We start from the raw sequence: 12,505 nt of genomic DNA on the forward strand, positions 1-12,505 counted from the left end.
ATTTGTTCATTTCAGAACTTGAGATTTGATGGGAATCTGCTCATAATTCAGTGGTTTTTGTTTGTTTGTTTTTTTAATGCTCTCTGGATGAGGAAAAGACCTAATTATATTATGCTTTTCTAGGCAGGAGTATACACTAATGCTTATTTAAAAAAAAAAAACAAAAAAACCTCAACGTTTTAAAAACCAAATTATAATTGTTAATAGTGGATTATTACAAAATGAGGAAAAAAAACCAGAAACCATCTTTTATTTTTAGGTACCTAAAATAATTGTTTAATAAGAATCTGTTAAGTTTTACTAAACTCAAAAAGATTCAGTTGGATCTTTTGTATTATTAAACAGACAATTAGTAAAAATGACTGGCATAATGAGTCTTTGTACACTTACTCGAAGTACTATAATTTTTTTTGAGTTGGAGTCTTGTCCAGGCTGGAGTGCAGTGGTGCAATCTCAGCTCACTGCAACCTCCAAATTCAACCTCCAACTCCCAAGTTCAAGCGCTTCTCCTGCCTCAGCCTCCTGAGTGGCTGGGACACTGGCTAATTTTTCTATTTGTAGTAGAGATGGGGTTTCACCATGTTGATCAGGCTGGTCTGGAACTCCTGACCTCATGATCCACCAGCCTTGCTCTCCCCAAATGCTGGGATTACAGGCATGCACCACCGTGCCTAGCCTGCTAGTACTATCATTTATGGGATAAATAGCACATATTAAGGGTTTGCTGTTTATGATAGTCTCGGTTAGCTACCACCACGCTCCCCCCACCAAAACTATCATAAACAGCAAACCCTTAATATGTACTATTAAAGGTAGCAAAGATGTTTCCAAAAAAAACCTTTACGATACTTTTTTAAGAGGCAGGGTCTTGCTCTACCGTCCAGGCTGTAGTGCAGCGGCACAATCAATTCACTGCAGTCTCAACCTCCTGGACTCATGCATCATTCCACCTCAGCCTCCTGAGTCACTAGGACTATAGGTGTGAGGAACCATACCTGGCTAGTTTTTTGCTTTTCATAGAGATGGGGGTATCACTTTGTTGCCTAGGTTGGTCTTAAACTCGTAGGTTCAAGTGATCCTCCTGCCTCAGCCTTTCAAAGAGCTGAATTTACAGGCATAAGCCTCTGTGCCTAGCTAATGTTATCATTTTAATAAAAATTATTTAAAATTATTTTCTATGAAAATAAGTAAAATTTGTTATCAGTATGGATTTTGATTTTACCTTGGCTTCTGTCTCTGCTTTCTCCAATATCAGTGCTTGTAGTTGCAATTGTATCTGCTAAGGCCATCAAAGACATCTGCTCCATCCGGCTGAGTCCTGGTAAACTAGAATGAAGTAAGTGGCCAGAAAGAACCTGAGCATGCTCAGGTCCAAAGTAAGTTGGACTGTATTGTGAAAGGTCGATAACTCTAGGCTTTGTATTTTCTTCATCTGTCTCTAACATATGAATATCAGTCATTAGAGGTGGGGTCTGAAAAAGCTCATCATAACTTTCTTTTGACAACTGGTTTGATTTACTTAAGGTACTCTCATTACTAGATTTCTCCAAAGATGAGTAACAGCTATCATCATCCGCCGCAAGTAATGCATATAAAGGAAGTGGAGGAACAGAATCTATTTCTGTGTAATCTGTATTTTCGGCCTTGTTGAATGCCTGGGGGTCTCTGGTAGTGCTTCCACTAGCACTGATTGTGAGAGACCGAAGGCGGCGTTCATGATTAGATTCAGCTTCATTCAGAGCCACAACTTCCCCAGCAATGCACTTAACAAGATGTGACAAGATGGCCTTGGCTCTCCGAACTTTACCAAGATCCATGAGTTCCAAAAGCTGCAAGGGATGATACTGAGGTAGAGTCGGGGAAAGTACATGAGCTGCTTCAAAAAGACCTGAATCTTCCATATCCACAGAAGGATCGAATGCAGTTTTCTTTCCACAGATTTTCTGTGCAAGACTGGTCATGGATCGAGTCAGAGTTTTCTTTGGAGGATGTAACCCAGAACTGGAGTTACTCTGTTTTATTAAACTTGTTATAGATGGAGTACTCCCACTGTATGAATCTGTTATAACAGGTTCTTGTTTAGAAGATGGCTGCCATTGGGAATACACATGCATTTCACAGTCCATTCCTACCACAAGGATGCCATCCCGGACCCACGATAAAGAAACAGGAAAAGGTGGGGAGCCATCTACAGAAGAAACCAAGTCCACACTTCGTAACAGTACAAATTTAGAAAGGGGCACAACTTTAGTACTCTCCCAGAGGGGAAATGCGAGGCTTTCCTTACCAGTCTGTTCTTGTACTTTGCCAGCCAGGGGTCCATACATAAAAAGTTTTGATCCAATTCCTACAGTCAGGATATGAGAACCATCTTCTCTAGACATCCAATCTAAGTGAACTAAATGCTTTGTGTTTGACGTGATATTCTCTTTATTAAATAAATACATTTCTTGTTTATTATAGGCCACTAAATTGCTATCAACACTAATGCCAGAATCCAATACTGTGCTTAACTCATCTAAATGAATTGTCTGTTCAAGGACCCAACATGAACCTCCTGTTGACTCACATTCAAAAATACTTACATGCATCACAAAGTCCTGGGAAGATCTACTATTAGATGCAGGCTGCTTATAAGCTACTGCTAAACGATTTGTATGCGCACAGCTAACTTCTACAGGTCTACCAGGTACAGTTATACTACTATTGCTCTGAAGTCCATCTTCAATAAGTAATGGCCATTCTTCCCAAATGTATGCAAGATCAATTTTTCCATTCTTTGATGTAGCAGATTCTCCATCTGTTACTCTGCATCTCCAGAATCTTACTTTCTCATCTGAACATGAAGTTGCCAATAAATAAGGAGCACTGCATGCAGGATATATAGAAGATGAACTTAGATGTCCTAAAATAAAAATAATCCATTAACAAAACATCAAATTTGGTTAAATACTTCTGTTTTTTAACTAAAGGTTTTAGTCTCTTTGTATTAATTACTGTTAAGAACATGACAGACTATATTTATTTAGGTTAAGAAGGGGCAGCAAGAATAGTAAGAAAGAGGCTTTTAGTGACATCAGAAAGGTATATAAAAAGAAAGCATCACCAAAACCTAGAGCTGAAAGGGAACACTGAGATAATTTACTTCAATTCCTGCATTTTATGGGTTAAACATCTTGGGCCTAAATCAAACAACTAGTCATAGGCAGAATTTAAAAACTTGAACTCTAGTTCTGATTCTTAATCCAGAATTTGTTTCACAACTCTTTGCTGGTTTTAGACCTTATAAATCTAATTTTAAAGTCATCAGTACATTTAAAAAAAATTTGTCAACACTCACTGGCTCCTTCTCTTTCACATTTTTCAATATAAATGTGAATGGTCCATGTTTACTTAAGTACTAAATGGTCACTTTACAGGGCCCTTTATAATTGAGGTATACTTGATATAACAGATGCTGAGAAAATTCCTAACTGGAACTTAACATTTGCTTAGGCTTAAAGTAATCATGTACTATTAGTTTCCTAAAACAGGGACCTTGATTTTTATTTCTGATTAGTGTTCTTGATACTCCAGAACAGAGGTTCTTGACCTTTTGTATTCATAAAATCACTTGGAAGGTTTGTAAGACCAGGCCACTGGGCCTCATCCCAAAGTTTGAGATTCAGTAACCCAGGGTGGCCCAAGAATTTTCATTTCTAACAAGTTTCCAGGACACTGATGCTGCTGGCCTGGGGACACTTTGAAAACCACTGCTTTAGAATAAGGATAATAAATATATAGCAGAAACCAAACACTCAGAATCACGGCTCCAGGCAACTATTGCCAATACCATCAAAGTCTGCAAATAAGGTACAACTTAGTTGCCATCTTTGCTCTAGAAACTGTCAAAAACTGTCCCAAAAAGACAAAGAAAATTTGTTTTAGAAATCAATATTTAAGATTAGAACTGGCTGACAAATGTCAGGGTAATCTGAAAACATAATGAGAAATATAAGTCTTCAATTTAGGGTACTTGAATATATTATTTCCATTTCTGGTTCTGTGTGGATTTAAGAGGTAGTGCAGCACCTATTTTTAAATACCTGGCAAATACTCATGTGTTACAAAATTAGTCTTTCATAAAATTTACAAACCTGCTGATGGCTTAATACTTATTATCTCAACTCCTTCTGGCAAATGCAATTCTTGGCTATAAACCATTTCTGAAAACAGAGTCAACTTGCTTGTACTCTGGAGATTTGCTCTGCAAGCCTCATACTTTTGTGAAAATGGAGATGGGATCTTCTCTGGAGAAGAAGAATAATGTTCTTCTGGCTGCCAAACTGCTTCAGATAATTTTGTATCTACTTTTTCTTCTATAAAACATAAGAACCAAAAACTGAGGCAGAGGAACCCTATAAATATTACAACTGCTACATTTCACAATCCAAAATTGCCTTATAAACGATAAAATAGTAAACACATTAGTATGATTCTTTACAGAAAATAAGAAAAAGCTTTTTGAATTAATTGAATAATCTACAGCTTTCACCACTTGAGATGGCTTTAAGAAATATGACCCAAATTGTCTAATTTTGTGTAATCTGTTAACTTATACCTAAAGTTATACACATCCACACAAACACACACACAAGACTCACCCAATGAGACAGGAATTGACTTTAGATGTAAATTCCACATGTGTAATAATGAACGGTTGTCTTGAGTGCACTCTATTACAATTAGGTAGAACTTCTCAGAAAATCCATTAGGTGAGCTGCCTGTTGGTATTAATGATATTTTCACTGTTAACATGTATAAAAAGAGACAACTTGCTAAATATGCCAAGTTTAAATAACCTACCCCGAACAATTTTTACTTCAAATAAACAATGTAAAACATTTTACGAATTCATCTTTGTTAACTGCCTAACATACAGTACATAGTATTTCTCATTACATAAACATAAATAATTCTTCCTTACCTGCATTAGATAAAATGCTGTCTTTACCAAGACTTTTCTTCTCAAGGTTATTCAAAATGAAGTCTTCTTGAAAAACATGAAGCAGTTGGGTTTTTCTGCCATGCTGAATGTAAATAAATACCAACGTAATTGACATATGTTATTTACCTAGTGCTAAATAGCCAGAAACATAATACTTCATAATGAGATATTTAAAGGTGGAATAAGAAGTCAAAAGTTCAGCAGAATATAAGTCTATGGTACCTCCATTAGATTAAACAGATGAAAATAAAAAATTTAGGTAAAAATGATTTACTTTCATTACAATGAGTCTTTATAAGTAAGAAATAATATCCACCAATGTCTTTTATTTAGCCACAAATTGCAACGTACTTTTCTTTTCAGTGATTTTCATAGCCATGGATGAGGAACCTAACATCACTTTATTAAATCTAATGGTAACATAATGCTAATATTTGTAATGTGTTTAAGAGTCAAAGTTTTAAAATTTACTTGGTTGTGAATATAGTAATGAAGACTATAATTCATTTTCTAGTTTGAAGTCTAGAAAGTAAAATGTACAATAGTATGTTACCTATTAAGTGATGAGTTAATTACTGAATCTACTTTACCTGTAATTATATAGCAAATTAACAAATTCTATCAATATATGGATTGTATGCAAAATGCTTTCATAAACTCTTTAATATACCTCCCTCCCAAAAAAATTAATACTTACAAGTTTGGTAATAGGATCTAATGCAATAATGCATCCTGGCCTGGCTGTTGATTGTTGACTGACGATGTCAAAGACTTCACCAACATATTTCTGTTTTTTTTAAAAAATTGATAATTTACTAAATAATTAAATTCATATGCAATTAAGAGTAAGTAACAAAATATCAGACATACCAGATAAATAATAATAAAATTCAAGTGGGCCCATAGTCCCTTTCAACTATAACAATTTTAGGTCTCTAGTCTTAATAGGAATTAACATACAAATGAAAAAGCACTACAGCTCAGTTGGTATGGAGATAAACAAAAGCAATGCCTGAAAACTGTTAAGGAAAAAAAATTATACATGTAAGTGTGAAAAACTGATTTCAATCTCCTGGAAATGTTCTAAGAATTAGGGCTTTTTAAGCATTAATTCTGAGTTAGGGAGGATACAGCTAAAGAAACAAGATTACATACTATTCAAATATGCTGATTTCTTGAGCCATTCATGTCCTGACTGCTTTAGTGAAGGTCACAATGCTTAATTCAGTGGTCGGTTTTCATATCTTTGTCATACTTTATCAGCAGTATTTGACATTGGTGATCATTCCTTTTCCCTCTTTGAAAAATTTTTTTCATTAGGCTTCCATTATATACCACATTCACCCTTTTATTTCCACCCTACTTTTAACAGAGTGTTCCAGCATTCAATCTTTCTGTTTTTTAACTTTCACTGTAGGTTTGGGAGTACATAAACAACTGTGTCATATAGGTAAACTCAAGGGCTCTGCTGTACAGATTATTTCATCACCCAGGTACTAAGCCTAGTACCCAATAATTTTTTCTGATCCTCTCCCTCCTCCCACCTTTCACCCTGAAGACGGCAGTGTCTGTTGTTCCCTTTGTGTTCATGAGTTCTCATCATTTAGCTCCCACTTATAAGTGAGAACATGCAGTATTTGGTTTTCTATTCCTGTGTTAGTTTGTTAAAGATAATGGCCTCCAGCTCCACCCATGTTCCTGCAAAATACATTTCATTACTTTTTATGGCTACACAGTATTCCATTGTGCATATATACCACGTTTTCTTAATCTAATATGTCACTAATGGGCATTTGGGTTGATTCCATGTTTTTGCTATTGTGAATAATGCTGCAATGAACATTTGCATGCATGTGCCTTTATCATAGAATGATTTATATTCCTCTGGTTATAAAGCCAGTAATGGGATTGCTGGGTTGAAAGGCAGTTCTTGTTTTTAGCTCCTTGAGGAAGCACAGTACTGCCTTCCACAATGGTTGAATTAATTTACACTCCAATCAATAGTGTATAAGTGCTCCCTTTTCACTGCAACCGCACCAGCATGTTATTTTTTTGACATTTTAATAACAGCCCTTCTGACTGGTTTAAGATGGTATTACATTGTGGTTTTGATTTGGATTTCTCTAATAATCAAGTGATACTAAGCTTTTTACCATGTTAGCTGGCCACATGTACGTCTTCTTTTGAAAAGTGCTCATGTCCTTTACCCACCTTCTAATGGAGTTGTGTTTCTCTTGTCAATTTGTTTAAGTTCCTTATAGATGCTGGATATTGACCTTTCTCAGATGCACAGTTTACAAATATTTTCTCCTATTCTGTAGGTTGTCTGTTTACTCTGTTATGATTGCTTTTGATGTCTTTGTGATGAAATCATTGCCCATTCCTATGCCCAGAATGGTATTGCCTAGGTTGTCTTCCACAGTTTTTAGAGGTTTGGGTTTTACATTTGAGTCTTTAATCCATCTTGAGTTGATTTCCATATATGATGTAAGGAAGGAATCCAGTTTCAATTTTCTGCATATGGATAGCCAATTCTGCCAGTACCATTTATTTAATAGGGAATCCTTTCCCCATTGCTTGTTTTTGTCAGGTTTGTCAAAGATCAGACAGTCGTAGGCGTGTGGTCTTATTTCTGGGTTGTCTACTGTATTCCATTGGTCAATGTGCCTGTTTTTGTACCAGTACAATGCAGTTTTGGTTACTGTATCCCTGTAGTATAGCTTGAAGTCAGGTAACATGATACCTCAAAGCTTTGTTCTTTTTGTTTAGGATTGCCTTTGCTACTCAGGCTCTTTTCTTTGGTTCCATTATGATTTTTTAAAAAAGGTTTCTCTAGTTCTGTGAAGAATGTTGTTGGTAGTTTGACAGGAACAGCATCGAGTCTGTAAATTCCTTTGAGCAGTATGGCCATCTTAATGATACTGATTCTTCCTATCTATCAACATAGGATGTTTTTCCCATGTGTTTGTGTCTTCTCTGATTTCTTTGAACAGTGTTTTGTAATTCTCATTATAGAGATCTTTCACCCCCTTGGTTAGCTGTATTCCTAGGTTTTTATTCTTTTTGTGGCAGTTGTGAATGGGACTACCTTCCTGAATTCGCTCTTGGTTTCGCTGTTGGTGGTGTACAGGAATGCTAGTGTTTTCTTTTATATTGATTTTTGTATTCTGAAACTTTACTGAAGTTGTTTATCAGATCTAGGAGCTTTTGGGCCGAGACACAGGGTTATCTAGATACAGAAACATGCCATGTTCAAACAGTGATAGTTTTACTTCCTCTCTGCCATTTCTTTCTCTTTCCTGATTGCTCTGGCCAGCACTTCCAATACTGTGTTGAGTAGGAATGGTGAGAGAGGGCATCCCTGTTTTGTGTCAGTTTTCAAGGGGAATGCTTCCAGCTTTCACCCATTTAGTATTATGTTGGCTGTGAGTTGGGCATAGATGACTCTTATTATTCTGAGGCATGTTCCTTCAATATCTAGTTTACTAAGAATTTTTAATATGAAGGAATGTTAAATTTTATCAAAAGCCTTTTCTGTATCTATTGAAATAATTATGTGGTTTTTGTCTTCAGTTCTTCATGTGATAAATCACACTTAATTTTCCTATATTGAACAAAACCTGCATCCCGGGAATTAAGCCTACTTGATCACTGTGGATTAGCTTTTTGATGTGCTGCTGAATTTGGTTTGCCAGTATTTTTTCAAGGATTTTCGCATTGATATTCATAAAGAATACTGGGCTAAAGTTTTCTTTTGTGTGTGTGTGTGTGTCTGCCAGATTTTGGTATCAGGATAATGCTGGCCTCAAATAATTAGTTGGGGAGGAGTCCCTCCTCCTCAATTTTTTGAAATAAGTTTCAGTAGGAGTGGTACCAGCTCTTTGTACATCTGGTAGAATTCAGCTATGAATCTCTCAGATCCTGGGCTTTCTTTTGTTGTTGCTGGTAGGGTATTTATTACTGATTCAATTTCAGAGATCCCATGGGTCTGTTCCAGGAATCAGTTTCTTCCTGGATCAGTCTTAGGAGGGGCTATGTGTCCAGGAATTTATCCATCTATTGTAGGTTTTATAGTCTGTGTGCATAGAGGTGTTCATAGTAGTTTCTGATTATTGTTTTTATTTCTTTAGTCAGTGGTAACATCCCCTTGGTAATTTCTAATTGGGTTTATTTGGATCTTCTCTCTATTTTATTAGCTTAACTAGCAACATATCTTACTAATTTTTTCAAAAAACCAACTCCTGGAATTGTTGATCTTTTGAATGGTATTCTGTGTCTTGATCTCCTTCACTTCATCTCTGATTTTGATTATTTCTCATCTTCTGCTAGGTTTGGGTTGATTTGTTTTTCCTTCTCTAATTCTTTCAGTTGTGATGTTAGGTTATTAATTTGAGATTTTTCTAATTTTTTGATGTAGACATTTTAGTACTATGAATTTCCCTCAACGCTGCCTTAGCTGTGTCCCAGAGATTCTGGCATGTTATATCTTTACTCTCATTACTTTCAAAGAACTTCTTAGTTTCTACCTTAATTTCACTATTTACCCAAAAGTCATTCAGGAGATGTTTTTAATTTCCATGTAATTGTATGATTGAAGCTATTTTTAAAATGTTAACTTCTATTTTGATTACTCTGTGGTCCAACAGAGTGTTTGGTAGGATTTGGTTCTTTTGCATTTGCTGAGGATTGTTTTATGTCCAATTCTGTGGTCCAATTTAGAGTATGTGCCACATGGCAATGAAAGGAATATACATTCTGTTGTTCTGGGTGGAGAGTTCTGTTGAGGTCTGTCAGATCCATTTGGTCCAATGCTGAGTTCAGGTCTTGAATATCTTTGTTAACTTTCTGCCTCGATGATCTGTCTAATACTGTCAGTGGAGTGCTGAAGTCTCCCATTATTATTGTGTGGGAGTCTATGTCTCTTTGTAGGTTTCTAAGAAGTTGCTTTATGAATCTGGGTGCTTCTGTATTGGTTGCATATATATTTACCATAGTTAGGTCTTCTTGTTGAATGACCCCTTTACCGTTGTGTAATGCCCTTCTTTGCCTTTTTTAAAATCTTCGTTGGTTTAGACTCTGCTTTGTCTGAAATCAGGATGGCAACCCTGCTTTTCTCTGATTTTCATTTACTTGGTAGATTTTTTCTCTATCCCTTCATTTTGAGCCTATGGGTATCATTACATGTGAGATGGGTCTCTTGAAGACCACATCCCATTGGGTCTTGCCTTTTTTTTAAATCCAGCTTGCCACCTATACCTTCTATGTGGGTCATTAAGCCTGTTAACATTCAAAGTTTGTACTGATATGTGTGGATTTTTATTGTTTTTAGCTGGTAATTATGCTAGTTTGTGTGGTTGCTTTATAGTGTAACTGGTCTGTGTATTTAAGTGTGTTTTTATATTAGGTGGTAGTGATCTTTCCATTCAATATTTAGTACTCCCTTCAAGACCACTTGTAAGGCAGGTCTGGTAGTAGCAAACTCCCTCAACATTTGTTTATCTAAAAAGGATCTTATTTCTTCTTAACTTAGGAAGCTTAGTTTGGCTGAATATGAAATTCTTGGTTGAAGACTTTTTTTATTTTAGGATGTTGAATATAGGTCCCCAGCCTCTTCTGGAGAAATACAGAACACTTCACAGATCTGCATGTCATCCTTGCACAGGAACCATGCTAATCTTCTCTGTATTATTCCAATTTTAGTCTATGTGCTGCTGAAGTGAGCACACATTCAATCTTTCTATCCCTTCTTAAGATGGTATCTTAAGAATTGGAGTGCAGTGCTGTGATCTTGGCTCACTGCAAACTCTGTCAATCAGGTTCAATTGATTCTCCTGCCTCATCCTCCCGAGTAGCTAGGACTACAGGTGCCTGCCACCACATCTGGCTAATTTTTGTATTTTTAGTAGATGAGGTTTCACCACATTGGCCAGGCTGGTCTCAAACTTCTGACCTCAAGCGATCTGCCTGCCTTGACCTCCAAAAGTGCTGGGATTACAGGTGTGAGCCACCACTCCTGGCCTATCATTTCTAACTATAGTCTCACCCTCAACGATCTTATCCACTTCCACAACCTTAAATTTTTATGCTGACAACCACTGTATATCTTCAGGCCAGACCTCCCACTGAATTCCAGATGCTAGCCTACTATGTATCTTGGACGTCAAACAGTCATTTCAAAATTAACATGGCCAAAGTCAGACTCTTGAATTTCCCTGCCCCTCAAAACTGGCTACTTCTACATTCTTCCACATCTCAATTCACAACAATTCTATTCTTCCTTATAGTCAATCATAAACCTTTGGAGTCCTCTTTTTTCTCACACACATACCATACCATATCCATATCTCACACACACATACCGTATCCACACCATTCCTAGCTATTCAATGTTCTATAACAACATCTACAATTTGGCCATTCTTATCATCTCTGCTGTTACCACTTGCTACATTCTAAGCCCCATTTTTCTCTCTCCTAGACTATTGGTTCCTAAATTGGTCTCTCTGGATCTACTTCTGAATCCCATGTATGATCTATATACCCACCAGGGGAATACATTTAAAACCTAAATCATTTCATACCTCTTCTATCGTTTCCATGTTATTCAGAGTAAAAGCTGAAGTTACAACAATGGCCTATGAGACTTCATATTACCTGACCAGGCTAACTTTTTTACTTTATCCCTGACTACTTTCTACCTCACATGCTCTGCTCCAGTCACAATGGCCTTCTTGTTGTTCCTTTACATACTGTTAGTCCATTTTCACACTACTATAAATAAATATCTGAGACTAGGTAATTTATAAATAAATTTTAACAGACTCACAGTTCTGCATGGCAGGGGAGCCCTCAGGAAACTTACAATCATGGCAGAAAGTGAAGAAGAAGTAAGCACCTTCTTCACAAGGTGGCAGGAAAGAAAGCATGCAGGGGAAACTGCCACTTTAAAAATCATCAGATCTTGTGAGAACTTGCTCACTATCATGCAAACAGCATGAAGGAAACTGCCCCCATGATCCAATCACCTCTCACCAGGTGCCTCCCTTGACATGTGCAGATTACAATTCAAGATGAGATTTGGGTAAGTACACAGCGATAAACCATATCAATCTACCCAGGCCCCTCCCAAATCCCCTTTTCACATTTCAAAACCAATCATGCCTTCCAAATAGTCCCCCAAAGTCTTAACTCCTTCCAGCAATAACCCCAAAGGCAAAGTCCAAAGTCTCATCTGAGACAAGGGAAGTCTCTTCTGCCTATGAGCCTGTAAAATCAAAAGCAAGTTGGTTACTTCCAAGATACAATGGGGGCACAGGCATTGGGTAAATGTTCTGTTCCAAATAAGAGAAATGGCTAGAATAAAGGAGCCACAGGCTCCATGCAAATCCAAAATTGGCCAAGCAGTCATTAAATCTTATGTCCCAAATCTCCTTTGACTCCATGTCTCACATCCAGAGCACACTGACACAAGTGTGGGTGGGTTCTCACGGACTTGGGAAGCTCTACTCCTATGCCTCT

General features: G+C 36.9%; 1 protein-coding gene and 1 non-coding gene across 11 annotated transcripts in view; both read right to left on the reverse strand.

Moving 5' to 3' along the window:
• Window positions 1-12,505, reverse strand: part of DMXL1 (Dmx like 1) — a 172,803-nt gene that overhangs the window by 97,089 nt on the left and 63,209 nt on the right. For 9 of the 10 annotated variants that reach the window (XR_004266599.1, XM_032272232.1, XM_032272139.1 and 6 more), the window contains 5 exons: window positions 5,685-5,774; window positions 4,967-5,069; window positions 4,644-4,763; window positions 4,137-4,358; window positions 1,223-2,905 (listed from right to left, as the gene is read on the reverse strand). Coding sequence is in view for 9 of the 10 variants with exons in the window: in XM_032272232.1 (XP_032128123.1) it covers window positions 1,223-2,905; window positions 4,137-4,358; window positions 4,644-4,763; window positions 4,967-5,069; window positions 5,685-5,774 (2,218 nt within the window). In the remaining variant the exon portion in view is untranslated. The remainder of the gene's footprint in view (window positions 1-1,222; window positions 2,906-4,136; window positions 4,359-4,643; window positions 4,764-4,966; window positions 5,070-5,684; window positions 5,775-12,505) is intronic. The other variant, XM_032272420.1, reaches the window with a different exon arrangement.
• On the reverse strand, window positions 10,605-10,711 carry LOC116554157. Its single transcript, XR_004270086.1, has one exon. It is a non-coding gene; the product is annotated as a U6 spliceosomal RNA (small nuclear RNA).

Source organism: Sapajus apella, unplaced genomic scaffold (genome assembly GCF_009761245.1).
Source record: "Sapajus apella isolate SASKATOON/1434 unplaced genomic scaffold, GSC_monkey_1.0 scaffold1, whole genome shotgun sequence".
NCBI classification, from domain to species: domain Eukaryota; kingdom Metazoa; phylum Chordata; class Mammalia; order Primates; family Cebidae; genus Sapajus; species Sapajus apella.